Raw genomic sequence first — 27292 nt, 5'->3', positions numbered from 1 at the left:
ATGCTTATACTTTTCAGAGGTCTGATATTGTTCTATGTACACTCCTTGTTTTATTGATAGCATGTAATCTAATTTTCTGAGATTGTGGATTTGAGGTTTTCATGAGCTGTACGCCATAATCATCACAATTATGACAAATCACGGCTTGAACTACCTTGCTTTGCATGTAATGAGTCTATCTCATATATTAGTTTCCCCTTTTTAGTTGCATTACTGAAATAAATGAACTTTTGCACAATATTCTAATTTTTCGAATTTCACCTGTATTCTTACTAGTGACAATTTTTTCAACAGTTAACTATATTTATATTGGTGGATTTAATTCTGTTTTTCCCTATAAGCCCTCTCATAATTTTATATTTCTTAATAAGTAAAAAAAGTAGAAAGAGAAAAGAATAGAGGAGAGAGACCAAAAAAAAGAAGGAAAAAAGGAAAAAAGAAGAAAGAAAAGGGGAAAAAGAAAGACAAGAGCACTTAGATACAAAAAATAACATACAGCTTAAAATATGTATCCCTCCTAATTTAATATATATTTATTTTCTCAATTTCTTATTCTTTTTGACCATAGCTAGGAATATATTTACCGTATTTTTCGGACCATAAGACGCACCGGACCATAAGACGCACCCAGTTTTCAGAGCAGGAAAACAAGAAAAAAAATTCTTTCTCCTTCTCTCTCTCTCTCTTTCTCTCCCTCCCTCTCCCATTGTCCCTTCCTTCCTTACAGTCACCATTAAATGGATTGGACTTCAGGCAATGCTGAGCGTTACTCGAAATACTTTACATGGGTTATTGTTTGAATTATCCTTCACTAATCACGCAAGATGGGGTACCAGCAACTCTTTATTTTGCATCCCAGAGAAATTACAAGAGAGGATTGCAGCGGGGGTCTTGTAGAGACAAAAACTATGGCTGGGCCGCTAACACGTTTATAAGCAAGCATGGCTTGTGGTTTGTCACCATTGCAGATGTAACCTGAGAATTTTCACTTTGTCTGGAATTAAAGAAACAAAACAAAACCATGGATCCCTTTTTAAAGTTCACTTGGTTGACGGCTTCCTTCCATTTATTTATTTATTTATTTTATTTATTAGTTTTTATAAACCGCCCTTCTCCCGAGGGACTCGGGGCGGTGTACAGAGGAAGGGAAGGTATACAGACCGAACAATAAAATAATAAGAAACACTAATGCACACAAACTGGGACCCCAATTAACGCTATCATGCCAGGCCAGCCTGCTGGAACAAAAAAGTTTTTAAGTCGCGACGGAAGGTACGGAGGTCAGGGGCCATCCGGATTTCGGTAGGTAAGGTGTTCCAGAGGGCTGGCGCACCCACTGAGAATGCCCTCCCCCTGGGGGCCACCAGCCGACATTCCTTGAGCGGTGGCACCCTGAGGAGGCCCTCTCTGTGGGAGCGCACAGGACGGTGGGGTGCTGACATCGGCAGAAGGTGCTCCCGTAGGTAGTCCGGACCCATGCCATGTAGGGCTTTGAATGTCATTGTTAGCACCTTGAACTTCACACGGAAGGCAACCGGAAGCCAGTGCAGCGCACGGAGGAGAGGTGTGATATGGGAGTATCGGGAGGCTCCCAAGAGTGTCTGTGCCGCCGCACTTTGCACCAGTTGAAGCTTCCGAGTGGATCTCAAGGGCAGCCCCATGTAGAGAGCGTTACAATAGTCTAGGCGAGATGTCACAAGGGCATGGGTGACTGTACGTAAGGAATCCAGGTCTAGATAAGGCCGTAGTTGGCGAACTAGTCGAACCCGGGAGAAGGCCCCCTTGGTCACAGCTCCAATGTGGTCTTCCAGGGAGAGCTGCGAGTCTAGGAGGACACCCAGGTTGCGGGCCCTATCAGCCGGGGGAAGTAACTTGTCCCCAATGTTAAGCAGTGGGACGTTCTGACTCTCCTGGCTTGCCGGTACGTACAGCCATTCAGTCTTGTCCGGGTTCAGTTGAAGCCTGTTTCTCCCCATCCATTCCCGGACCGCTTTCAGGCAGCGGGACATCACGTCTAGGGCATCACTGATATTGTTAGGAGTTGAGATAAAAAGCTGGGTGTCATCAGCATACTGATGGTACCCTACTCCAAAACTGCGAATGATCTCACCCAGCGGTTTCATGTAGATGTTGAACAGGAGAGGCGAGAGGACCGACCCCTGAGGGACTCCGCAAGCGAGAGGCCTCGGGGTCGACCTCTGTCCCCCTGTCAGCACCGACTGCGAGCGACCCTGGAGAAAGGAGGAGAACCAACGTAGAACCGTGCCTCCCACTCCCAGTCCCCTGAGGCGTCGCAGCAAGATACCATGGTCGATGGTATCGAAAGCCGCCGAGAGGTCTAATAAGACTAGGACAGAGGAATGGCCCCTGTCCCGGGCTCTCCAGAGATCATTCATCAGAGCGACCAATGCCGTCTCCGTGCTGTAGCCCGGCCTGAAACCCGATTGGTACGGGTCTAGATAAACCGCTTCATCCAGGATCTGAGGAAGTTGGTGCGCCACCACGCTCTCAACAACCTTCGCAAGGAAGCGAAGATTGGAGACTGGACGAAAGTTATTCAAAGAGGATGGGTCCAAGGTGGGCTTCTTGAGGAGAGGTCTCACCACCGCCTCCTTCAAGGCGGTGGGGAAGTGACCCTCACTCAGAGAAGCAGAGATGACCGCTAGGAACCAGCCTCGTGTCGCCTCTCGAGCTGTATAGGCCAGCCAGGAAGGGCACGGGTCCAGTAAGCATGTGGAGGAGCTCAACCTTCTCATAATCCTGTCCACTTCCTTAGGAGTTACAGGATCAAATTCTTCCCAGATGACGTCGACAAGACTGTCCATGTCTTGTTCTTCCATCTCAGCCCAGTTGGAGTCCAGACCAGTTCGAATCCGAGCGATTTTATCCAGCAGATATTGACCAAATTCCTCGGCTCGACCCTGCAAGGGTTCCTCCCTCACCTCTTGGTTTAATAGGGAGCGAGTCACCCTGAACAAGGCAGCCGGGCGATTATCTGCGGACGCGATGAGGGTGGAAAAGTAGTTGGATTTTGCCACCCTTATCGCAGCGAGATAAGACCTGGTGAGGATTCTTAGTCGCAATCGGTCGGATTCGGATCGACTGGACCTCCAACGGCTCTCTAGGCCCCGTCTCCGACGCTTCATCTCCCGGAGCTCCTCGGTGAACCATGGGGCTCGCTGGGATCTGCGCCGGGTCAGAGGCCGCAAGGGTACAACTCGGTCCAGAGCCTCCGTGGCTGCCTTTTCCCAGGCTTCCACTAAGGCTTCTGCCGAGCTGTGAGCATGGGGTGCATGCGAGTCCCTAAGCGCTGCCTGGAACTTATCAGGGTCCATTAGGTGCCTAGGGCGGTACCATCTGACTGGCACCGTGCACCCACGGTGGGGGGTGGCAAGGGGGAAGTCTAGCCGCAGGAGGTGGTGATCGGTCCATGACAGGGGCGTAATAGTTGTGGCACCCCCACCGACATCATCACGCCACCGTCCAGACAAGAACACCAAGTCTGGGTTGTGGCCTCTCTCATGAGTCGGCCCAGAAATTATTTGCAGCAGGTCCATGGCCGTCATGGAAGCCATGAACTCCCGAGCCAGTTCGGACGATCCTCCCAGGGACGGTAGATTAAAGTCGCCCAAGACCATGAGTCTTGGGAATTCAACCACCAACCCTGAGAGGACATCGAGTAGCTCGGGTAGGGCCGCCGCTGCACGATTAGGTGGTAGGTACGCCAGCAGCAGACCCAACTGCGCCCCTGGGCCGAATCTCAGTAGGAGAGACTCACACCCGACCATCTGAGGGACGGTGGTCTCTCGCGGGCTAAGGGATTCCCTGATGATAACTGCCACTCCCCCGCCCCTCCCATGAGCCCGGGGCTGGTGCAGTACCTGGAAACCTGGCGGGCAGAGGTCTACCAGAGGAACACCCCCCTCTGGGCCCAGCCAGGTTTCCGTGATGCAGGCCAGGTCCGCATGCTCACTCTCCACTAGGTCACGAATGAGGTGAGCTTTGTTAGCTGCGGACCTTGCATTCAGGTAGACCAGCCTTAGCATGGGAGGGTGCGCACCTTTGCTCCCGGGTCCTCCGGGGGAGAACAGAGGGTCGGAGCGTCTCACCGCCTGTACAGAGCGGAGATGACACTCCCGGAGACGATACGGCCCTCTGTCTGTGCACCTTCTGCCATTCCCCACCATCCTAGGGATGGGACGTTTGTCAGTACGCCACTGGGTGTTATCGGCGACTGGTCCTCGTTGTACGCCGTCGCGAACGGCCGTGGGCCTGGCATGCGTTATGGTGGCTGGAAGGCGTGCCTTTCCCGCACAACCATAGTCTCCTCCCTCCCCCCTCCCTAACCCCACAAAAAACTTAACTAAGAACTTAATCAGGGGCCTCTTGTTGGGCTTATGCTGGAGGCCCCTGACCCTGCCTGGCCATCTCTCAGAGGCCCAGTGGTTGGGTCCGTCATCAAGATTGGATGTGATGCAGGCGGGTCGCACCCAGGAGAGTGGGGAACCCCTGAGGGCGTGCAGTGCTATGCTAGAGTATTGAACGAGCATAGTCACAGGTGGTTCCGGGAAGGCTGTCCCCCGGATGGTGAATTTGCAGGAGGGTCGAGTCGGGTAGGTGCGTATCTGGATCGTCGCCCTGCCACTGCCACTTGGCCGGGCGAACCCCCAGAAGCAGGCCACTCCTCATCCTCTCACGATGGGTTGTGTCTCTGCTTCCGGAGGTGGTCCAGAACGTACTCTGGGTGAGGCATACCCCATAGAGCTCTCACCTCTATGGGGTAGCAGGTGTAAGGCCCAGCCACTCTGCCACTGTGGCTAGCACCCAGGCCCGTTATGTCCTGTGGGGAGAGAATGGGCAAAGATGGGTGAGAGTGGGCAGAAGGCAGGATGGAGGGATCCATTAATTGGCGTCAGCTCCGGTGGTTCAGCCGCCCCAAACAGTTCTCTCCCTGATCCTCTGGGCGTTGCTCCCGGCCTATTGATTGAGGACCGTCCAGAGCGTGGTCTCCCAGAGGTACGGGAGTCCCTGGTGTCATGCCCCTGGTGTTGCCGTCTCCGATCAAGGTGTCTCGAGGAGGTGGCTCGGGCCGTCGCCTCCATTGTCCAGCGTCTCCTTTGGTGTGAATCTTTCGGAGGCACCGCCGTCCAGGGGCAGCCCACGGTGGTCGAGACGCCGCACCGCTGTTACTAGCGTCTCTGTCAGGGCCTCTGTCAAGGCCCCTCGGAGGACGGTCGACCAGGGCCCAGAGTAGCTGCCTCACCGCCCATGTCTTCGTTGCTGCCGCTACCGTTGTAAAGCTGGTCTGCGGCGTCTCCTTGAGGATTGTTGCAACGGCCGTAGCGGTACAGGGGGCGGGTCGAAGATGCCGCGCCGTCAGTGCTACCGCCGCTGTCAAGGCCCATGGGTGGCGAACGACTAGGCCTGGAGAAGCAGTCCCGGCCGCGGTCGTCCTCGCTGCCGCCTCTTCCACCGCCCAGCTGATCCGTGGCGCCTCCTCTGAACCTCGGAGACGCCGCCGCTGCCCGTTGCTGCTGCTGTTGGTTTCGTTGCCGGCGCCTCCGCCGCACAGCTGATCTGCGGAGACGCCGCCCTTGCCCGATGATCGGCATCGGAGGAGACCGCAGACCAGGGCTCGCTGGGCTCTCACCGCCGAAGATGCCGCTGCCACCCGGGAGCCGGCCAGGGGCAGAGCAGAGCCTTCGGCCCCTCCTGTATGGCTGCGAGGGCTGCCGTGGTCCAGGGCTGTCGTGGTCCAGGGGCGGGCCTCTCGACGCCGATGCCGCCGCCTCCGCCACCCAGCTGGTCCAGTTGGTCCGCGGCGTCTCCGTCGATAGTCCGGAGACGGTGCCGTCCCCGGGAGCCGGTCAGGGGGCCGGGGCAGAGCAGAGCCTCCGGCCCCTCCTGGATGGCTGCGACGGCTGTCGTGGTCCAGGGGCGGGTCTCTCACCTCCAGCGCCGCCGATGCCTCCGCCTCCGCCACCCAGCTGGTCCAGCTGGTCCGCGGCGTCTCCGCTGATAACCTGGAGACGCCGCCGTCACCCGGGAGCCGGTCAGGGGGCCGGGGCAGAGCAGAGCCTCCGGCCCCTCCTGGATGGCTGCGACGGCTGTCATGGTCCAGGTCCAGGGGCGGGTCTCTCACCTCCGGCGCCGCCGATGCCTCCGCCTCCGTCACCCAGCTGGTCCAGCTGGTCCGCGGCGTCTCCGCTGATAACCTGGAGACGCCGCCGTCACCCGGGAGCCGGTGGGGGGGGCCGGGGCAGAGCAGAGCCTCCGGCCCCTCCTGGATGGCCAGGGGGGGCCTGGAGACGCCCCGCCGCCACCGCCATCGCCGTTGCCAGGCTCCCTGGATCAGCGACCAGCCTGGGGGCTTGAAAATCGCCGCCGCAGCCGCTGCCATCCTTTCCGCCGGGGCCTCCGCCGCACAGCTGATCGGCGGAGGCGCAGCCCTTGCTCGGCAGTTGACAAGCGGCCGAGGCAGGGCGGAGGGTGCTGGCTCCGTTTATAACGGTCGCCAGCGACCCAGGCGGCGGGGCAGGGATGTCCTGGCACCCCTGCAGTTGTTTCGGGAGGCAGCGGGCGGCATAGTTACCCAGCTCATTTGCCCGAGATTCTTGCCCCACCCCAGGGGTCCATCGACGTCCCTGGGGGGGCTCCTGGGGGGACGCCTTGATGTTGGGGGCTACGGAGCTCTCCCCAGCGCGTCCGCCATCTTCGGAGCCGGCAAAAAAAAAAAAACTCCATACTCTTCCCAGCAGAGAAAAGAACATGAAACTTAGCTAACTGGATTAGGGACAGTTTGGGAACTTTTTACCAGTCAGGCCCAACTTACTGAGGCTCATTTGTTTTGCTTGTCACTTAAAACAAACTTGTGGCTCCTTGTGATGTGCAGACTTCCTTCTCTCTGAATTGCAGTTCCAGATTGTTTACCAGATGTTAAACGGGATCTCTTCTCAGAAATGCAGCTGGCCCTCTGTTTGCTTTCACTCGTTTTCCCACTGAAAATCTGAGCCACTCACCTTGCTGGTCTTTGTGCAATAGGAAATGGTCCGTGTGTGAAACGGAGTGAGGGAGATTGCCAGAAATGCGAATCGGCCGATCTCACGCTCCTGCAAACTCCCTCGCTCGGTTTCAGCTTCCCTTGCTACAAGAGAAAGCAGGCTGAAACGAGGCAGATTGCAGCAGCGCGAGATCAGCCGATTCGCATTCCTGGCAATCTGCCTCTTTCGGTTTCAGCCTGCTTTCTCTTGTAGCAAGGGAAGCTGAAACCGAGCGAGGGAGAGTGCAGGAGCGTGAGATCGGCGTTTCTCAGCACATGCCAATTCGTGCTCCTGGCAATCTCCCTTACTTTCCATTTGCGGAGGTTGGGGCTGGCCATACGGATCACCTTCAGACCATAAGACGCACCCTCGTTTCCCCCACACACACTTTTGGGGAAAAAAGTGTGTCTTATGGTCCGAAAAATACGGTAATCTTATTTAAACTTTAAGCATTCCATTCAGTAGTTCTAATCATCTAATCCTTTAACTCATTCAAAACACATTTTTATGCTTTTCTTATCGTCACATTTAAATAACTAAAATATTTGCTTTGTTTAAATCATTTCAACTTTTTTTAACATAAAAAACATTAAGAAAAAAGAAAAAAAATCATCCCTCTAAGAATAATATATTTCATAGTTTTTCCATTTTTTTAGCTATATTCAAACAAATGTTTCTTTTTAAAGTATTCTCTCTGATAAGTTCCATCATCTATTTTCTCGATTTCCATTTTAGTCTTTTTTCTCTGGCCATTGCCTTTCTTAATTAGTATGTTTTGCTGCATCATTTGCTTCCCTGTAAAGAATTTTTTCTCATTCTTTTCCTTATCTTCAAGGTTGCTTGGATGTGTTGAAATATTTCCCATTTGGATTAAATCATGATTTTTTATTTTATACAGTTCCATCTTTAGGTCTCTATCCTCAAAATTATGTTCAGTCATCTCTACTGTATTTTCCTGGGAAATTTCTTGGAGTGAAATTAAGTTGGAAATAAGTTGATTCATGCTCTCAAGGTTATTCTGCATTTCTTTGTAGTTTAAAGTCATTGTCCTTTGAAATTGTTGCTGATTATCATATGTTTCCTTTTGTGAAGTATTCATTGCTTCAGCTTTATTACTCTCACTTTGTTTACACAGCTGCATTTTCTAAAAACTTTGAGGGTCGGAGAAAAAAAATCCTCACCCACCAGCAGTTGTCAGCATTTGCTCACTTTTCAGGACTTTCTAGTCTTTTTTCTCTCTAAAGGGAAAGTTTCGCCGCTTCGGATAACCAAAAGGAGGGAGCAGAATCCCCCTTCCCCTTTCCTTCTTCGGAGATCTCTTATTTTGGGAACTTTCTTCTTCAGGAAAATAAGTAGGATAGAGAAAATCAATATTCTTACCCAGATTCAAGCATGCTGTTTTAAATCTGCTTAATTTAAAAGCTTATGATTTCTGTTGTTTCCAACTATGGCTGAACATGCAGTTAGTCAGCCTTTTCTTCTGTTGGTTTCTGGGAGGCTTCTCCTGGACCATTCGGAGACACCGCCATCTCTCCTAGGTTCCTGGGATTTCCTTCCTTCATTCCACCCCTTCAGGGTGGGTTCTGGCCCCTTAGGGTCCCCAACAAAAAGAAATTCCAGCTGAAGAGTTTGGCATTCCGAATCTTCAGACTGCTCGCTGGAAAACAGGAACAGGAAGTCTCTAACACAATTTCTATTTACATTAAAAACATTGGGTAAAACAAATTCTAGAAACACTGTAAAATATCAACATAAACCACACTTATCCTTGCTTCCTGATTGTGTTAGTTAAGACAGTTAGATAGGTTAGTTGCTGAAAAATAAAGGCTATTAACATTGTTAATTCCACTTTATTGAAAGTTTTCCTTGCGTGACCTTTAAACAGCAGGAAAATTTTTCACATCTTGTTAATTGCCTGTTTACTACTGCCAGGTTTTCACTAAGCCAGGGGTCAGCAACCTGAAACAGTGAAAGAGGCACTTGGAATGGTTCCCTCACAAAAGGAAAAACTGGGAGCCACAAAAAATGTGTGTACATGCGCGCATGCACAGAACAGGGTTTAACTGAAGAGTGGAGCCAAGGCGAGATATGCACCTACCCTGCATATTTGAATTGATTGAACTTTTTTAGTCCCACTTTTTTTTTTTTGGACCGCACATGGCAGAGGACTGGGAGCCGCAGGAGATGGTTGAAAGAGCCGCATGTGGCTCCGGAGCCGCGGGTTGCAGACCTGTGCACTAAGCTATCTTAGCTTTAGGTTCATTTATTTTAAAACAATGTTTAGAAAGCAATTCTCATTTTGGATTTCATCATGATAATTGAAGCCTAATTATACCTTTCCAAATCATTATATTCTTTGGGAATAATCCTGTTATTAATCCCTACTGTGCTGAATTTTTATGCTTAAAGAGCTATGAGTTTTACTAATAATTCAAAGCTTCCAGCTAAATATATGTAGTGTCCACCATATGCTGGTTACAATACATCAATAGTCTTACATACTCCAAGTCAGGAAAGTAAAACACTTGTGCTAATTAACAACCAAATGTGTCTTATAAACTTTTCTGATAGCCAGTCTACTAGAAATAGGATATTAATATAGTGGAAGTTCCATTGCTTTTTGTCAGTTTTACATGAGGAAATGCCAAATACAGTCCCTTTCATTTTCAGTTAAAAGGGTAAAGGGATTCTTTAGCTAGACTATTCGTGCTAACCTCATGCATCCATATGCAGTATGATATTGTATTTATGTGTTTGTAGCAATTATATGTGTGTAACCTACTCTAAGCCTTAAAATATTAGTTATAGTGCCTTAAAACATTGCATCCTAGCATTTTCAAAAGTCTTCTGTGGTCTTCCAAATTCAGTCTCCCAAAGCCCTGTGGAAAACAGAAAAAGATGAAAGGGTGGTTCTCAAAGGATAAACTGTTCCTTGTGAGGAGGCTGCTTCTGAGAATGTTAATTTTCAAGATTCTCTCCCTCCTGGTTTCTTTAAGGATAGGTACTGGCAACATCGTCTCCCAGCCAGATAGAGTAGGATAGACAAATTCTAATAGAGGAAATGATCCTGAAGAACAAGCTCAGATATGGCCTTGGAGGGCAACTGTGCTAGCCAAGACTTTTGTGCAGTAGATACAGGCAGATTCTCAACAGCTAAGCTTTATAGATAGACTTTGGAATTCAAAAATGAGGGCTCTTTCTCCCCCTTTATTACTGTGGGAAATGAAACTGGTATAAGCCAGAGAGAAAGAGAAGAAAGATGGAAATACATGTTGCTACATTTGAATCTGTGCAACTGAGGTATGAAGGCAGAAAGTGCTTTGAAATGACTATGAGGGAAATTGGTGGCTGGAGAGACATTGTGTGATTATGCTGGGTCAAAAAGTGGGCAGTTGCTGTTTCCTGGTCCAAGAGGGAGAATATGTTAGCTGAAGGATTCCCAGGGAGAAGATAAATGAAGAACCAGACAGAGAAATGTACTTTATCCCAAAACCAAGGTAGAAGGGAACAGAGAGATGCTTGAGCCCTCCAGGAAGCCTCAGACCAAAAATGGTCGGAGAAGAAAACCTGGAGGGAAGTATATCCAGTTCACATTTATGACTGGTTGCAGCATTCCACAGTCATGTGATTGCATTTGATGGTATTTTTTGCCATTTTCCAGCAAAAAAGTAACCATTGGATAAGATGGATTCTGATTTATGACTACCTGGTTCATTTAACGACCATGGTGGCTTACTTAACAACTTTCATATAATAATCATAAGTCCAGTCATATTACAACTACAGTGATTTATGGCCAAAATTAGTCAAAAGCTGGGAGAGGGAGGAAAAAAACAGGAGAGGGAAAATTGGTAGGTAAACAACAGAGCAAGTGGTTGCTAGCAAATACAGTAGCTTTGGAAGAGAACTAGAAAAAACAGCCCTTTGAGAGGTAGGATGGGGGAGGAAACTGGATACATTGCTGAATCTGGATTTTCCCCTAATTTCTGTATAGAAATTTCTGTACACATGAAAAACAAAGCAAAACAGCTCCTTTGGTCTCTAGCAATTATTTTTCTGAAAGTCCTATGTATCCCCAGCCGTAAAACTACCATCAGTCACTCTTATATCACAAAAAGGGGTGAAGTGCATGATAATTTTTAAGTCCTAAAAATTGCTATTTTTCTTCATTGAGTGTGATAGACTGTATATTGTGCATGCTTCCTCCAAAATTGAGGTTCTAATTTAATTTATGGGCTTAATTCTACAAAATCAAGGCAACATCTAAGAATAAAATTTAATATTACATTGTCCTCCTCCAATTTGTTCCTTAATTTACACACTAAAATAGAATGAAATGCTATCTATGTGTCATTTATTTTAGCCTGCAGCAGGTAATCTTTTTGAAGGCAAGAAACTAAAGGGGCAACAGTAGTTTTCTGGCAGAATTTGTCTGCTTTATGTTTTACATTGTAGTTCTAATATTCAGTATACCACAATCACAAAAGCCAGGAACTGTATCATGGATATACAACTGACATATGTAGTTTTCCTACTCCTTCTTTAGCCTCAAAATGTTCTTCAAAATAAATACATTCATTTAAAAACAGTGAAATAACTTCTTTTTCTTTTCTGATATTGTGGGGGAAAAGTATTTGCAAGTTGTGTTACAAGACGCTCTGGATGAAGAAAAGAGAATAAGAGAAAAAAATGAAGAGAAAAAAAGGCAAGTTAAGACATATAATAATTTATTTTTTTGAAAAGGTATTGCAACTAAAGAAAGCCATACCTTTGCAGCACCTGTTTGAAATCTTCTAGCTTACACAATTGCTTGATGGAAGCACAGTCATTACCTGTTCAACAGAGCTTTGATGGCACAGTGATTAGAATGCAGTATTGCAGGCTAAATCACTGCTCACTGTCAGGAATTTGATTCTGACCAACTCAGGATCAACTTCCATCCTTCCAAGATTGGTAAAATGAGGACCCAGATTGTTAGGGGCAATATGGTGACTCTGTAAACTGCTTAGAGAAGGTTGTAAAGCACTATCAAGTGATATATAAGTCTAAGTGCTTTTGCTATCTTGATATGGCTCCTACTGAACTTCATAGTTGATGACATGTTTTTAGTCTGTTTAGCATTTTTTTCAGATTAGTTTTAACTAAACCATTATTTTTATAAATAACTTAAGGCATTGAACCTACATAATACTCCTTCTTCCATTTTCCCATAACAACAAGAACTCTGTGAGATTAATGGGGCAAAGTGACTTTCATGAGCAGCTGGCTTTCATGCCTAAAGGTAGACTAGAAGGGCCAATTCCTTAAATGTCATTACCTAGTGCTCAGTTTTCCTCCATTCATACAGCTAATAAATTGGTTAATTCCTCAGTTTTACCTGGCGACCAGTTCTTACAAGAGTTCTTAGAAGGTTTTGCCAAATTTCTTCCATTTGAGAATTATGGAGGCCACTGTGCTCTTAGGAACCTTCAGTGCAGCAGAAATTTTATTGTAGCCTTCCTAAGATCTGTGGCTTGCAATAATTCTGTCTGTGACAGAAGGCAGTTCCTTTGACCTCATGGCTTTTGCTCTGCTATAGTATGCATTGTCAGCTGTGAAGCCTTCTATAGGCTTCATGTCCAATCAATTTAATTTGCCACAGGTGGACTCCAATCAGGAGTCAGAAACAATCAAGAGAAATGGGAGGCACCTGAGCTAAATTTCAAGCGTTGCAAGGGATCTGAATACTTATGCCAATGTGATATTTCATTTTTTTTCTTTTTAGTATATTTACAGACATTTCTAAAATTCTGTTTTCACTTTGTCATTATGGGGTACTGAGTATAGATTAATGAGAAAAAATGTATTTCAACAACTGTAGAATCAGACTGCAGCATAACAAAATTGACAAACATGAAGGAGGTCTGAATACTTTATGAATGCACTGTAAAAACACACGCATACGTGTAGTCTATATACTATATAGGTGTAGGTGTGCATGGGTCTGTATTAAAAGAAGAGAAAGAGGGTTTTTTCCCCTCTTATTTTGTTTCTTTTTAGAAATCTGAGAAGACCAAAAAAGTTATTCATAATATTTGGAATAAACATTCAGAACAGAAGTCAAGATGGAATGCTTATCTATAGCAATAATCGCTTGATTAGAATGTTTGAGAAATTGGGATCACGAAAAACTGTAGGACCATAGTAAGTTTTCTTCTTAATATGTAAGAATCACTTTTCTGTATTGTTTAAAAATTATTTTATTTACCTTAATTTGATTTAATTGGATTGGCTATAGATAAAATTTCTGATTATAAATAAAAATTATAAAGTATTATTTTTTTTAAAAAAACTGTCCAAACAATTTATGAAATTTGATATAAATAAAAGCATTTAGGACTAAAGTCATGATCGATTGTTTCATTATTTAACATCCATTTTCATCTTTTCAGTTTTGGCGCTGGAGCTGTGGGGATTGTAGATGTACCATTAGACATTATGGAACCCACACACAACAAGCAGGCTTTTGCCAATATTAAGGAATACAGGCACTTGCTGAAATCAACAGAAAATTATCTTAGTCAGTACTGGAAAGACATGGGAATAAGTAAGTAGCCACTGTTGAAGTTGATTCACACAACCATAGTCTCATGTTATTTCTGTTAATACATTATGCCTCAGTGAGTCACCGGGGACATTAATGGGCTCATGGTCGTGCACACCAGCCCTGTTCATAACTTTCCCATGCATACGGATGCTATCTTCTTTTCTTCATTTATCAACAAGTTTCAAAGAAAGCTTTTTACTTGTAATTCACTTGAAGGCAAGTAGGATTGGGAAGATTAGTAAGACAGAAAAGGGAAACTATTTCTGATTTGTCCCCCCTCAGTGTGGGAAAAGGGAGAATTAAGGCAGAAATGATAATATCCTTCATGTTAGGGTAATATGCATATATAATGTCTCCTTGAATGCAGATATAGAACAAGCCAATAATGCAATATAAAAAAATATTGCATGGAATATCTATTTTATTAGTATTATTCAAAACAGTTATGGGAAATGGGCAGGGGCAGAATAACATTTCTTTCAAAAGATCATTTATTTTGGCTCCTTTATAGCCAGCAATCTGTGGCTCCATTATTCCTATCAAGCTGAACTGTTAATATCAAACTGGTTATGATAAAAATAAGAACTTGAGGAAACAACTATTTTATTGGCATTTGTAAGGTGGTAGTTGGAATACTTTTTTCATGTTTAAATGTAAATGGTTAATAAATCCTTGGCAGGTGGAAAATTCATAAAGCATTGAAGGTTCTGGTGGTTACTAGATAGATTGAGATAGGTGGATCACAAACAAAGGATCTGGTTTCTGTCCTTCTAATGGATAACATTGCCAGAATCACCTCATCTGTTTTAATGTCCCCCACCCCATCCCTGGTCCTCACCCAAAGCATTGTGTCCTGAATAGATGTTTCCTATAATCCCAGGCAAGCAACGTTGTTCCTTTCCTGGTGAAACATAACTCTGCCAGGATTTGAATCCCCATTCTCTCAGTAATCTACAGGATCACTGTAGGATGAAGAGTGTACTGTGGGCAAAAGAACAGAGGCTAAAATAGAATTAGTACTTTTTCAGAAACAGAAAGAGACAGAGAGCGTCAATTTGATGTAGTTGTTAAAGGCACAAAGATTCTATAAACTGGGACATTATGAGTACTACTCCTTCCTTAGGCATAAAGCCAGCTAGCTGACCTTGGGCTAGTCATTTTCTCTCATCCCTAGGAAAAAGCACTGGAAAACCACTTCCAAAAATACTGCTAAGAAAATTGCCCAGACTTATTTCAGCCATCACCAGGAATCAAAACTGACTTGAAGGCACAATCTTCTCTCCACCATTTTGTATGGCTTATATTGCAAATTCAGCTGGAGACATCCAACTTTTAAACTTAACCAGAGCTCACTTGAATGACAGGATTATTGTTGTGAACACACAGTTATAGAAGACCTTTACTTATTTCATTTTAAGACTTTAGAGTAGGGGTGTCAAACTCGCAAGGTTACGTGACGTGTCGTGACTTTTTTCCCATTGCCGGAGCTGGGGTGGACACAGTTTTGGCATGATGTATCCGGCCCATGGGCTGATAGTTTGACACCCCTGCTTTAGAGGAAAACTGATAGACCCATGAAATTTATAAAAAAAATGCAGGTGGATTTGGGACCACTTTGTACATTGCGTAAAAAAGTTTAGAATTAGTGAGATCAAGCTGGAAATTGCAAAATAAACATGCTTAAAATTATTTTATGTTGATTTGCTTTTACAGTGTTAACACTGTAAACAATTACAATAGCTTTTTTCAGTCAAAATAAGACATTTTCCTCAAGAAAACAAACTCTATTTAAGTGCCTACACTGCTATCTTTGAGAGAAATTTCTTGTTGACACGTTCTTGTCCTTCTCCTGACTATGACCCAGCAATCTTCATAGTCTTCCAACTCAAATTGATCTGATAGAGATTATTATTGTTCTTTCACGGTAACATATAATGTAATATTGGAACTATTTATTTTCCAAGGTCAAAAAGGAGAAAAGTTCTGGAATGATTTTGGATATCTAAGTGATAAATGGTATGAAAGACCTTCTGAGACAGTTCAGTATAAAAGAAGACGAGCAGCAGAAATTCCTAACATTGTGCAATGTGGTGAGTTTCTATAGCTAGGCAGTTTGAAAGAGGAAAAAAGGAGAAAAGATAGAATTCAGTGAATGTTTTTTAAAAGCCTTTTTTCCCTTTTACTTCAAAGAAGAGTTTGAGCTCTCCTCTTCATGGGTGCTGCATACAGCTGTGTTTTTCACTTCCTTCTTCACTGAAAAGGTCCTCTTGTAAACACTTCCTTTGTTTCATTTTTGCTACCTTTAAAAGCAAACTATCAGGCAGCAGATGTAAAAGATTTCCTTCATGTTTTATTGTAAAGTTCACAGCATATAACATATATCTTTGTTAGCTTCACAGTAGAATAAAAAGGATTATAGGCAAGTATACTATTTGTTGAGAACAGTTCAGATAAAAAAACCTTTTTTTTCTTTTAATCTCTTCATGTGGTGGCATTCCTGGGGATGTTGAGATGGAAGATACAAACTGAAGTCACAATTTTTTAAAAAAATGTTTGATCTATTTTTGCAGGATCTTATTCAGCCTACTATTTTTCAGAGTGCGGCTTAAGATTTCTTTAATATCCATTTTTCTTTTCTTTTTTTTTTTTTATTGAAAAGTTTTAAAAAATACAATTTTCCTTTAAGAAACCCCCCTTCCCCCTCCCTCCTCCCCTCCCTACCTCCCCCCTATCTCCCCCCCTCCCCCTCTCCCTCCTCCCTCCCCTGCCTCCCCCCCTCTACTTCCCCTCCTCCCCCCCTCCCCCCCCTCCGACTTCCCAGAGCAGAATACAAGGTATATATCTAAAAAACAATCATAAACAATCATATACTAACAATTATAAACTCTAAAATCCATCATTCTCTAGCTTATATAGAGTAAACCAATCCTTAACAATACTAAATATATATAAAAAACTAAAATAAAAGAAAACTAGCATCATTCCCATCTATGTTCTTCCACATTTCCCTATTACCTAAACATATTCTCATTTACACCTCACAAACACCTATCCCTATTAACCTCTCTAGCCAAAATAGACTATAATAGATAGTTCTTACACAAATTAACCCGCATTAACCCACAAAACTTTCTTCCTCTTCCTCTGTAATAAATTGTCCATTAATTCCAAATTAAAGATTCTGTTACCATACATATCATCCCAAAACTTTTAAAAACACAACTACCACTTGTCTATAAGTATATTGTGGAAGTTCCATAGATTTCTGCTGGTCTTATTTTTTTGTCTTTTTTGAGCGTTTTAAGGCAGCACGCGTCACCCTCTGTTCTCTAATATCATCCAAAAGAGTTGCAGCTTGAACTCCTCCTGTACCCTTCTCGTCTATCAGTCCATCTTCATCCTCTTGATGTTCTCCTTCTCCAGATCCCTCTGCAGCTTCCAGAAGTGTTGATGGGGTTACATTTAAAACATTGTTGTAAAAGTCATGCGCTTGCTTCACATTACCCAAACAGTACCTTTTGCCATCATACATGAAGCTCAGCCCAGCTGGGATCTCCCATCTGAACCTTATATCCCTTTGCTTGAGCTCTTGCACAAGAAAAATAAAATCCTTCCTTCTCTTTAAAATCTTTGGAGGAATTTCTTTTAGAACCAAAACTTCTTGACCAGCAATCACAACTTTAGTATCATAGGCAGCTTGTATAACTTCATCTCTAACTTCCCTTTTTACAAAATAAACCACCACATCTCTAGGCAACTTTCTCTGTTTAGCAATCCACGAATTCACACGAAACACTTTGTCCATACCTTGTTTTATTTCAGATGCTGGATGATTCAATACCCCCTCAAAAGCCTCAGAAACCAGCTGCTTTAAATCTTCCTTAATATTCTCTTTTAGGCCTCTAATTCTCACAGCAAACTGCATCTGGTAAAATTGGGCCAGACTCTGTTCACTATCCATTTTGTCTTTTAAGTCTTCAATTTCCAAAACTTTTGCTTCTAATATAGCATTCTTTTGAGTCAAGTCTTGCACTTGGTCATCCAGCACCTCCACACATTTAGCAACTTTATGCACTGAGGACAAAATGTCTGCCTTCATCTCTCTAAGTTTCTGTTCCATCCTTTCTTCCATTCTCTGCTCCAATTTCTCCAATTTCTCCTCCATCTGTGCAAATTTAGCACCCATTGACTCCAGAATTAACTGGGTATGTTTTTCAAGATCCTTCGAAGTCAATACATCAGGAGAATGCAACGCCTGCAGTAATGATTGTTGTTGCACCGGAGAATTTCCAGCACTCCGAAAAGTTCTAGGGGGAGGTTTAGCCGCCATCTTTTACTTACAATTGTGACGCACTTTCACTTTAAGTTTTAAGCAAAGTCCATCAAGCTTGAGAGTAAAATAAAATAATCTTCTTCATCTCTTCATCTTTCCCTCTTGTACTGCTCTGCCTGCTCTTTTCCTTCCATAGTCTCTCCTTCAAGCAGGGATGGTCGCAGACGCCTGGCTCTGCTCCATAAAGTCAGGAGCAGAGACGCTAGCCAGCTGGGAGCAGCCCAGGCTACGGGGGAGTTCAATCCTTCAGCCGCCCAAGCTCCAAGCTCAGGCGGCCCCGGAGAACTCAACCCCCACCTGGGGGCTCACCCCCTCCTCTTCTCCCGAGGAGGGGGCTTCAAATTCGCCCGAACAGCTGATCGGCGCTGTTTCGGGCGAAAAATCACACAGCTGAGCTGCGGGCAGCCCGGGAAGGCTGTCTCCGGCTCCACGGAGCCACCGGAAGCCAATATCCATTTTTCTACTTGAAATATATACAATTCATAAGATTTATGTTTTGGTTCCCAACTTCTGATTTTTCTTTGCTAAAATATAAACACATGGTTGCCCCATCTAGATCTTGTCTACCATTTACAAGGTGAGGGAACTTAATCATTCCACCTTCCCTTGTGGGAAAAAGACATTGCTAGGCTACGTGTGTGTGTGTGTGTGTGTGTGTGTGTGTGTGTGTGTGTGTGTGTGTTGGGTGGGGAGCACATGCACAATTTTAATTGGGATTGTGAATTAGTTCAAGAAATTGTGCTGTAGATAAGGATTATCCTCCTTATATACTATACAGATATGGCCACTGTGTCACTAGACTTCAATAAAGAAATCAGAAGTAGCGTAGCATGATGTGAATCCTATGTATCACAGAGATTTATGTGATTATGTCTAAAATTACATGTATCCCTTTTAAATATCTTGGCTACAATTCCCAGAGTATTACAACAGAAGTTATAGATTGCAGAAGGGCAACATCATTACACATAAACCTTGTTTAACAACTGTTTAGCAACTATTCAAAGTTACAACAGCACTAACAAAGTAACCATCCAGTAAAATATCTTAGAAGACTTGGAAGCAAAGTCTTTGATTCTGGAATGTGGCAGAAATAGCAGGAACCATGGAGGGATTGTCCTCATAGGATTTACAGCATTTCTAGACTAAGGCTGGATTTGGTTTGGACCTGGATTTGGACCTGTTATGGTTGTTCAGATTCTGTTCTTACGTTCCTAGATGAGCAGGCTGTAGGATGGGCTATGCCGATGTGCAGTGCATACCACTTTGTAGATCTGCAGCATTTGGGGAGACAGCCCTTCTATATGTATTATCTTTTCTTTGCAAATGGCATTTTTTCCCTATGGATATTTGTTTGTTGGGATTTGTCAGTGGCTGTGTTGGAGAGACAGAGAAGTGACCGTGATTGGCTGCTAGGCTTGACCAGTGACAGCGATGGATTCAGTGTTTCTGGGCTGAGGGAACCCAGTTACACAACTATGATAGGAATGTGACCTTGATAGCTGCTGCCAGTGAGAAAGTAGTTGAGGACTTTGGATGAACTGGATATGGAATGAAGCAACATTGGCATACTTAAGGATGATCTCTGAAGAGAGCGGGATTTAGGTTTATATCCACTGTTGCCCTGCTTGATCTTTCTGCAGTTTTTGATACCATCGACCATGGTATCCTTTTGGATTGACTAAAGGGATTGAGAGTGAGAAGCACAGTGTTGTGCTGTTTTGCTTCTTTTCTCTGGAGTCAATCCCAGTCAGTGGTAATTGGGGGAAAGACAGTTATGTGTTTCTCTAGAATAACACATGTCATACAGTATATCTCTCTCTCCATTGTTACCAGTTTGTTTCTGGGTTCATTCCACATATCTGGGACAATAATGCCAGTCCCAATTGTGGTCTCTAAACAAGCACTACTAAATGAGGAAGTAATATATTTAATTATATTAAATATTTTTAATTTACTTTTAGTCTATCTCTAATCTTCTTTTAATAAAATCTAAATTTAAATTGAATGCAGTTTTTGTTCTGGTTGTCCTAACTTCTTTTGGTCTTTTCTTCACTAATTTTTTTTTAGAGTAGCTTATCATCCAAACACTAAGTGAAATCCAGAGATCTGGGAAAATATGCTCTTTAAGTATGTATTTCAGGTCTGAGTAGTATTGCATATTTCATAATACTTAGCTTAGGTTCTGATTAATGTTTGAGTGGGAAATCCCAGGCTGAAGCTAGATTTTTTAAAAAAAACACTGCTGCCATTTTGACTTCAGGGAAACCACATAAATGTGATTACCAGGTGTTGATTTTAATTTGAAGGAAACTATTTTAATCACCCAAAAGTTTCTAAGCTAATTTCAGATAATAATAGTATTATTCTGAAAGAAAACTCCATAGCTTAACTAATATTTTCTGATTTGTGATACAGGTATCAAGTTCCTAATTACTTACAGTAAATGATAGAGGTAATGCCCCATGTAAAATCTAGTTTATAATTAATTTTGGATTAATTCTGTTAACTCATTAGATATTTGCCTCAAATGGAGACTCTTGTCACTTAATACTGATATAAATAATGAAGTTCATCATGAGATCTGGAACTGTGGAAGAAGTCCCAACTCTCTAGAAAATAAGTAAGTAATGACATTACAGTAAATCTGCGCTCTTTCACTACCAGCAGAGTTACTTTCCTCAGCACAGTTCCATTAAATGTACATGGATCCTAATAAGACATCAGACTGATAATTATTTTTATATTCATATCAACTATATTTTATGCCTCTCAAGATTGTTGTATTTATAAATAGTTTACAATACACTGCTATTTAAGTCTATAATAGTAGGCATGTTCCTAAAGTCAACAGCAGTACTTAACAAGCAAACCACTTAAAATATGTCCTCAAGTCATTTTGATAAAAGAATTACTATTATAAACATTGACTATAGGAACTGTTGAAGAGCAAATGTTCAAAGAAACCTCTATTCTTTGTAATTAGCAAATTAATTACCTTTATTGAGTAAATATTCTTGATTGACTGTTTAAATACCACCAAAAAGGTAGAGCAAAATATTAGGAGCAATAGTAATAACAGTAATAACACTAGGGCTTTTAGAAATCATGGAACGACAACATTAAGCTATTAAGTGCAGCATATTGTACATTCAGTAGTTCGTGGAATACTAAGTCAGAACAACATTTTATATCCAATATACAGTACATATTTGATTTGTATTTTCATATGTTTTGAAGATACACACACACACGTACATATAAAAAAGATCAACTAAACACAAATGCACATGTTCAATGACTGTGGGTTTAGTATTTTGTTATGAATAGCATAAAACCGTGTGCAAAGCCATTCAGCTATCAGTGTCCAAAATCTGGAAGCCCAAGCAAAACATAAAGAGGAAAGCATAATTATTTCTATAAATAATGTATTTTTCTTGCAATAATCAAAATAATTTGATAGGTGCAGTATACCAGAGAATTTGCCCAAAATCCCTTTGGGCACATTCAACCCAACTCATTATTTGAATGACAAAGAAAAGCTGCTAATTGATTCCATTCAGAGGCATAAAAGGAAAGTGGAAAATCAGGATTTTCTGGTGAGCTATTATATAAATTATCATAGAGATGAATATGTTTTGTTCCAATAATTTATCTGGGTAGAATTAAATAATTCCATTTTTATTAAATTATATAGAATCATACATACACTTTGAATAATTAAAATTGCGGTGTTTTGGAAGGTAGTGATTTTGAACACAAAATTTAAGTGGCATCCCAAATGAATCAAATTGTTAGAAAGAATTATTTACCAGGATCATCTAAGAATTATCTTACCCAGGGGTCCCCAACCTCCAGGCTGTGGCCCTAACAGGCCTTGGCCCCATTTGGAACTGGGCCACAGAAGCAGCAGGTGAGCATGTGCACACACACAGCTCCACTTGCGCGAACAGTGGGCAAGTATGCACACACAATGCCATTTGTGCAAGCAGACAAACCGGAAAGACTGGATCACTGATCTATCCACAGCCTGATTTTTTGGTCCAAAAATAAATCAGAAAAACTAGACTACACATTCTCTTCCTATGATCTAGCATGAGGAAATGTAAATACGAGTATTTATGTACAGTATGTATGTCTCTCATATGATAGAAATTTCCATAAAGGGAAAGAAGTATAGGTACATGAAATGGATCAATTTTCATTAAAATGAAAGAAAGGAGGAAAGAGTGGGCAGAGAGTGTTGAGCTGCATTCTTGTAATGTAGATGCTTTTGTAAATGTCTATTTTTTGTAGCTTTTATTAGAGTGGGACAGAAGTCATGTGGACTGTTGTATAACTAAAGTATAATAAATTTGGTAGAAATAACTACAGTAGAAGGATTTGCTCATATAAATTCTCCTTTTATTAAAAATGCCTATAACTTTTTTTCAAGATCGAACAAATTGTCTCAGAAACAAGCTAATTATAAAATGAAGAAGATCTGCAGCAAATTTTAGGAAGATGAAATTTTGAATAAAGAGGAAGGCATGGTGTCAGACAATAACGATGTCCCCTTCCTCAATTAGATGAAAAAGTTTACTTACAAGAAGCTTAACTCGTTTTTTTAAAGAAAGAAACAGACTAGATGGCCATGCTAAATGCATAGAAAAGGCAAAAATTTCCTTGAACTGCACATCCCCAATATTTTCCTGAAAGGGACACATAGGAGATATTATGCTACAGTCAGGACATTGGTCCAACAATCTTGGTGATTCCTACTCCAGTTGTCTATATATTTAGAAAGTATATAGTAGGGTTGTAAAACCTGTATTCCAAACTTTGAGACACTTTCTGTAAACCTTGAAAGGTACTTCAGTGACAAATACAAAATCACTAACACTTTACCTGTAGTATTATTCAGAATTCTATTTTTATCTATGTTGAGATGGGGAATGGAAAGTTTTTATATATTATCTAGGGATGTCATTTTTTGATTAACTGATTGATATTCTGCCTTTGTACATAGTAAATATTCAAGGTAGCAAATAATAGGACTTTTTTCACTGAGTTTCCCATTCATAATAAAATTGTTATTTAAAAGAATAAAAAGTAAAAACATCTATCTTACTTTTGGGTCATTTTTACAGCAACTTCGTTTGATTCAACCACATAAATTCGTTAAACATACAGATGACAGCAAAACTCCTGCTAAGGATGTGAGTAATTTGGACTGCAATTGTATTTATAACTTTCTTGGAAACATATATCATTAATATTAATGGAAATCAGAGATAAGCATCAGAACTTAACCTAGCGTACAGTTTCAATCTTGTATGGAAATACATTCTTAGGATTTTTAAAATTTTAAGTATTGGAAGTTTAACAGAGCAGCCATAGCCGAGAATGAAATTTTAAACCTTATTTAGATTAAACTCAGAAGGGGCAAAAAGTGTTAAAAATGAAAACAAAAATAAATATTAATATGTGCAAAATACATTATTATTCCCATTATAGTCCATTTAAACAATCTGTTTCAATATGTCTTAGTCAAATACTATATGGTAGAAATAATTACAAAACATGCAATAGAAAAGCAATTAACTGGGATTCAAAACTATTGTTAACTATCAACAACTAAGCTCAGACAATATTAAGAACTCCACAGTTCAACCTGAGCAACAAATATTCTACAGTCTACAATGAAGACTGTCATTTATGTATGCAAATATACATATGAAAGTGCAAGATCCATTCTACATATTTAAAGTATGTTATAATAATGTATTTTCTCTTCAGGGAAAAACATATTTCCTTAAGTAAAACTACATCAACCACAAGTACAAGAGAGGAATCATTTGCTATGACTAGAAAACCTAGCTTTTCAGGACTACAACAGTTAAATTGGAATTTAGAAAGCAAGAGTAGACCCCATTTTTCAATCCTGGTTTGTACTGTAAGTCAAGCAAAAATAAGAATTTTAATAGAATGCAATTTTAGGATCATTTTTTCCCCAAGAACTGACAAGAGTTGGGAATTTGGAGAAAATTTCCATATCCAGGCTTAAAGGTAATATTGGATTGTTGTTTTCTTGTTTTCAAAAAAAAATGTCTAGAAGAATGTCTACCAGAAGCCTTTTTATAAAGGTTCACCTCAAGCCTATAGACACCTGGCTATGAAAAATGCAAGTAGAGGATATATGCAACAAGCAGATTATCAAAAACAAGCATTGGCAAGGCAAACAACTTGTTCAGAAAGGAGACATTATTTTTATAAGGATGAAAAAAATTCCACAGTAGAGGACAGAAAGGATCATAGTATGGCAAAGGTATAATATATTTCAAAATGCTGAAAAGAAAAGCCTGACGATAGTTACAATGTACTTAATAATTTGTATTGTAATATAAACACGAGTTTTTGTTTGCCTTATGGGATTTTGTTAAATAGATTGCTAAATGAATGTATAAAATCAAATGATTTTGAGAAGGAAACCTTTTTTTAAACTATAGGTAGTCTTTGACTTATACCCAATCATTTAGTATAGGAACTCCCAACCTTTTAGGCACCAAGGACCGGTTCTGTGGAGAAACGTTTTTCTGTGGACTGGAGGGGGTGTGGTTTTGTGTGCTGCCTGCATCCTGCGAATGGGGCTTTGCTTGTATGCATGCTGCAGACCGGTGCCGGTCCATGGACTGAGGGTTGGGGACCTCTGACTTAGTAACAAGTAACAATTCAAGTTACAACTAACCCAAAAAAGGGACTGGACCCAGATTCGAAGTTCTAAACTTTGGGCACATGGCAACAATTACAGCGATGTGCAGCATCCCATGGTCATGTGCCCACATTTTATGAAGATTTTGCTGAAAATCAGCACTTATTAAAAAAAACATGTTCATAGGGAACCAATGGTTTGCTTAATGACCATGGTGTTCTCCTGTAGACTGCAGAATTTGCTTTACATTCTTGGTATAGCTCAGGGGTCAGCAACCTGAAACAGTGAAAGAGCCACTCGGAACCGGTTCCCTCACAAAAGGAAAAACTGGGAGCCGCAAAAAATGTGTGCGCATGTGTGTACATGCGCGCATGCGCAGAACAGGGTTTGACTGAAGAGTGGAGCCAAGGCGAGATATGCACCTACCCTGCATATTTGAATTGATTGGTTGAACTTTTTTAGTCCCACTTTTTTTTTTTTTTTTTTTTTTTGGACTGCACATGGCAGAGGACTGGGAGCCACAGGAGACGGCTGAAAGAACCGCATGCGGCTCCGGAGCCGCGGGTTGCAGACCTGTGGTATAGCTTAACAACTATCACAAAAAAACTACAGACATAAAATCACATGACCAACCCATTTTATGACATAATGGGCAGGCTCCAATATTGTCTATGTCAAAGACTACCTATATTCTTTTTTCACTGTTTTTATTTTTATCTGTTTCTTTTCTGCATATTCTATTTTTTTATTTGTTATCTATTCAATTTGTATTAACTTTTATCTTTTTTAATTGTAATGTTTCAATAAAAGTACTATTTAAAAAGTTTGGGGGGGAAACAAGACTTATCCACAGAGAAAGGCAGGACTTAAGACACTTAATAGAGAGAAAGAATGTTAGAGGAAATCAAATCTTGAGATGCTTGCATAGATGTTTAGATACATATATTTCTTTATACACTTATTTGCAAGTTAGCTATAAATTGTATATATAGTAATGCATCTCATTTTTTGGTGGAATTAATGCACATTCTATATCCAATGTAATAGATGTTCATATGGAACATAAAGATATCTGATCTTATTTCAATAAACAGTATTTTAAAATAACTTTTTAAAACTTCAGACTGATAAAGGGAGGTGGCTTATGGGAAGTGAGAGATTGGGGGGAGAGAGAGAGGCATTTCAGATGTTGCACATCTTGCCTTCTAGGTAGGGATTCAAAGACTGTGTGTTGAGTAGATTGTATTGTTGTTCTTCCTTTCTTCATTCCTCCCTCTTTTCTCTTGCCATATCTCCTTTCTTCTCCCCTTGCTTTCCATCCCATTCTCGGACTACCATTGCTGGGTCTTACAGTGCAGGGATCCCCAACCCTTAGTCCATGGACCAGCACTGGGTCACAACATGCCAGAAACGAGTCAGCACAAACAAGCAAAGCCTCATCCACGGGATGCAGGCAATACATGAAATCATGCCCCCTCCGGTCCCCAGAAAAAGCTCTCTCTACGGATCTGGTCCCTGGTGCCCAAAAGGTTGGAGACCTCTGTTATAGTGGATAGCCTGTTCGTATTGTACTTTGTACAGTGCAAACATGCATCTACCTAGTTTTGGTAATTGGTAGCCTTCTGATCCTAATCTTGTGCCATCGTGATTCTGTTCCACATATGTGGAAATTATCAGGTTGGGGGAAGGTTGCATTACACTTCATCATTTGTCCAAATAGTTTTTATACTACCACATTGCATTGTTTACATTTTTAAAAATGGGAAAACAACTGTTAATAGAACAAGAATGCAGAAGAAACAGGGCATTTGTACAAAAGATTACCTTTCTTAAATGTTGAGGTTGTTTATTTAGTGTTTATAATTGATTTAAATTAGTAAATAATTTGAGCAAGGCAGTTCTTATTTTATAAGTCCAACACTTAGCCTTTCACTTTTCATTAACTATTATTAAATAATTCTCATACAGATGCTACCTTCAGTACATTTTGAAAGATTGTATTATGAAGAACCTGAATTGAAAATTGAATCAGATAACAAGCCAGAAATCATTTATGTAAGAACCTGTTTGTTTTGCTTTGCTTTTCCTTGATCTGAATCTATTCCAAGGGAGGAATGGGAGCTGTTTTCAAAAGCCAAGAGGGCATTTGAGGATTTAGGGAATCTACCTGGGATAACTTTATGTACATTGATTCTGATAGCTAAATTAAGCTTGGTTGAACAAAAGTGGGGAGGGAATCTTGAGTGGAAGTGTATGTCATGTTCGTTTTTTGGTTTGTTTTTTTCCCTAAATCTTAAAATATATGCTCTGGATAGATCCAGGTTGAAACAAATCAGTCTCTATTTTTGTAACTTGTACTAAACTACATACTCCTCCAATAATCAAATTAATAGATCTGCATTCAGTCAAAGTTTAATATAAAACAAAAGCTAAGGAATAATAGAAACATTGTCGCTATCATTACTAGTGTAAATTGTGTCTATAGAACCAAAAAACAGTGCTACTTGTGGAGTTCTTTTCTTAGTCTTTTCTTAGCTTGGTTGTTTGCTTGCAGACATTTCATTATCCATCTAGGCAGGCCTTTTTTGACATAGAACACCCAGGACGGTGTTCCAGCACCTTTTTTGGATGGAACCTTGTAG

At 41.8% G+C, this 27292-nt stretch overlaps 1 protein-coding gene across 5 annotated transcripts in view; it reads left to right on the top strand.

The window, feature by feature from the left end:
* MORC1 (MORC family CW-type zinc finger 1) overlaps positions 1-27292 on the top strand; it is an 81082-nt gene that overhangs the window by 37052 nt on the left and 16738 nt on the right. For 3 of the 5 annotated variants that reach the window (XM_083362631.1, XM_083362630.1, XM_083362627.1), the window contains 9 exons: positions 11672-11745; positions 13080-13223; positions 13472-13626; positions 15591-15716; positions 20477-20582; positions 21423-21558; positions 23089-23157; positions 24054-24266; positions 26619-26705. In XM_083362631.1, the coding sequence (XP_083218757.1) occupies positions 11672-11745; positions 13080-13223; positions 13472-13626; positions 15591-15716; positions 20477-20582; positions 21423-21558; positions 23089-23157; positions 24054-24266; positions 26619-26705 (1110 nt within the window). The remainder of the gene's footprint in view (positions 1-11671; positions 11746-13079; positions 13224-13471; positions 13627-15590; positions 15717-20476; positions 20583-21422; positions 21559-23088; positions 23158-24053; positions 24267-26618; positions 26706-27292) is intronic. The other 2 variants (XM_083362628.1, XM_083362629.1) reach the window with 2 other exon arrangements.

This window comes from Vipera ursinii (genome assembly GCF_947247035.1).
Source record: "Vipera ursinii genome assembly, chromosome: 4".
NCBI classification, from domain to species: Eukaryota; Metazoa; Chordata; class Lepidosauria; order Squamata; family Viperidae; genus Vipera; species Vipera ursinii.
Note: the sequence above shows the minus strand (reverse complement) of the source record. Positions and strands in the feature narration are given on the sequence as shown.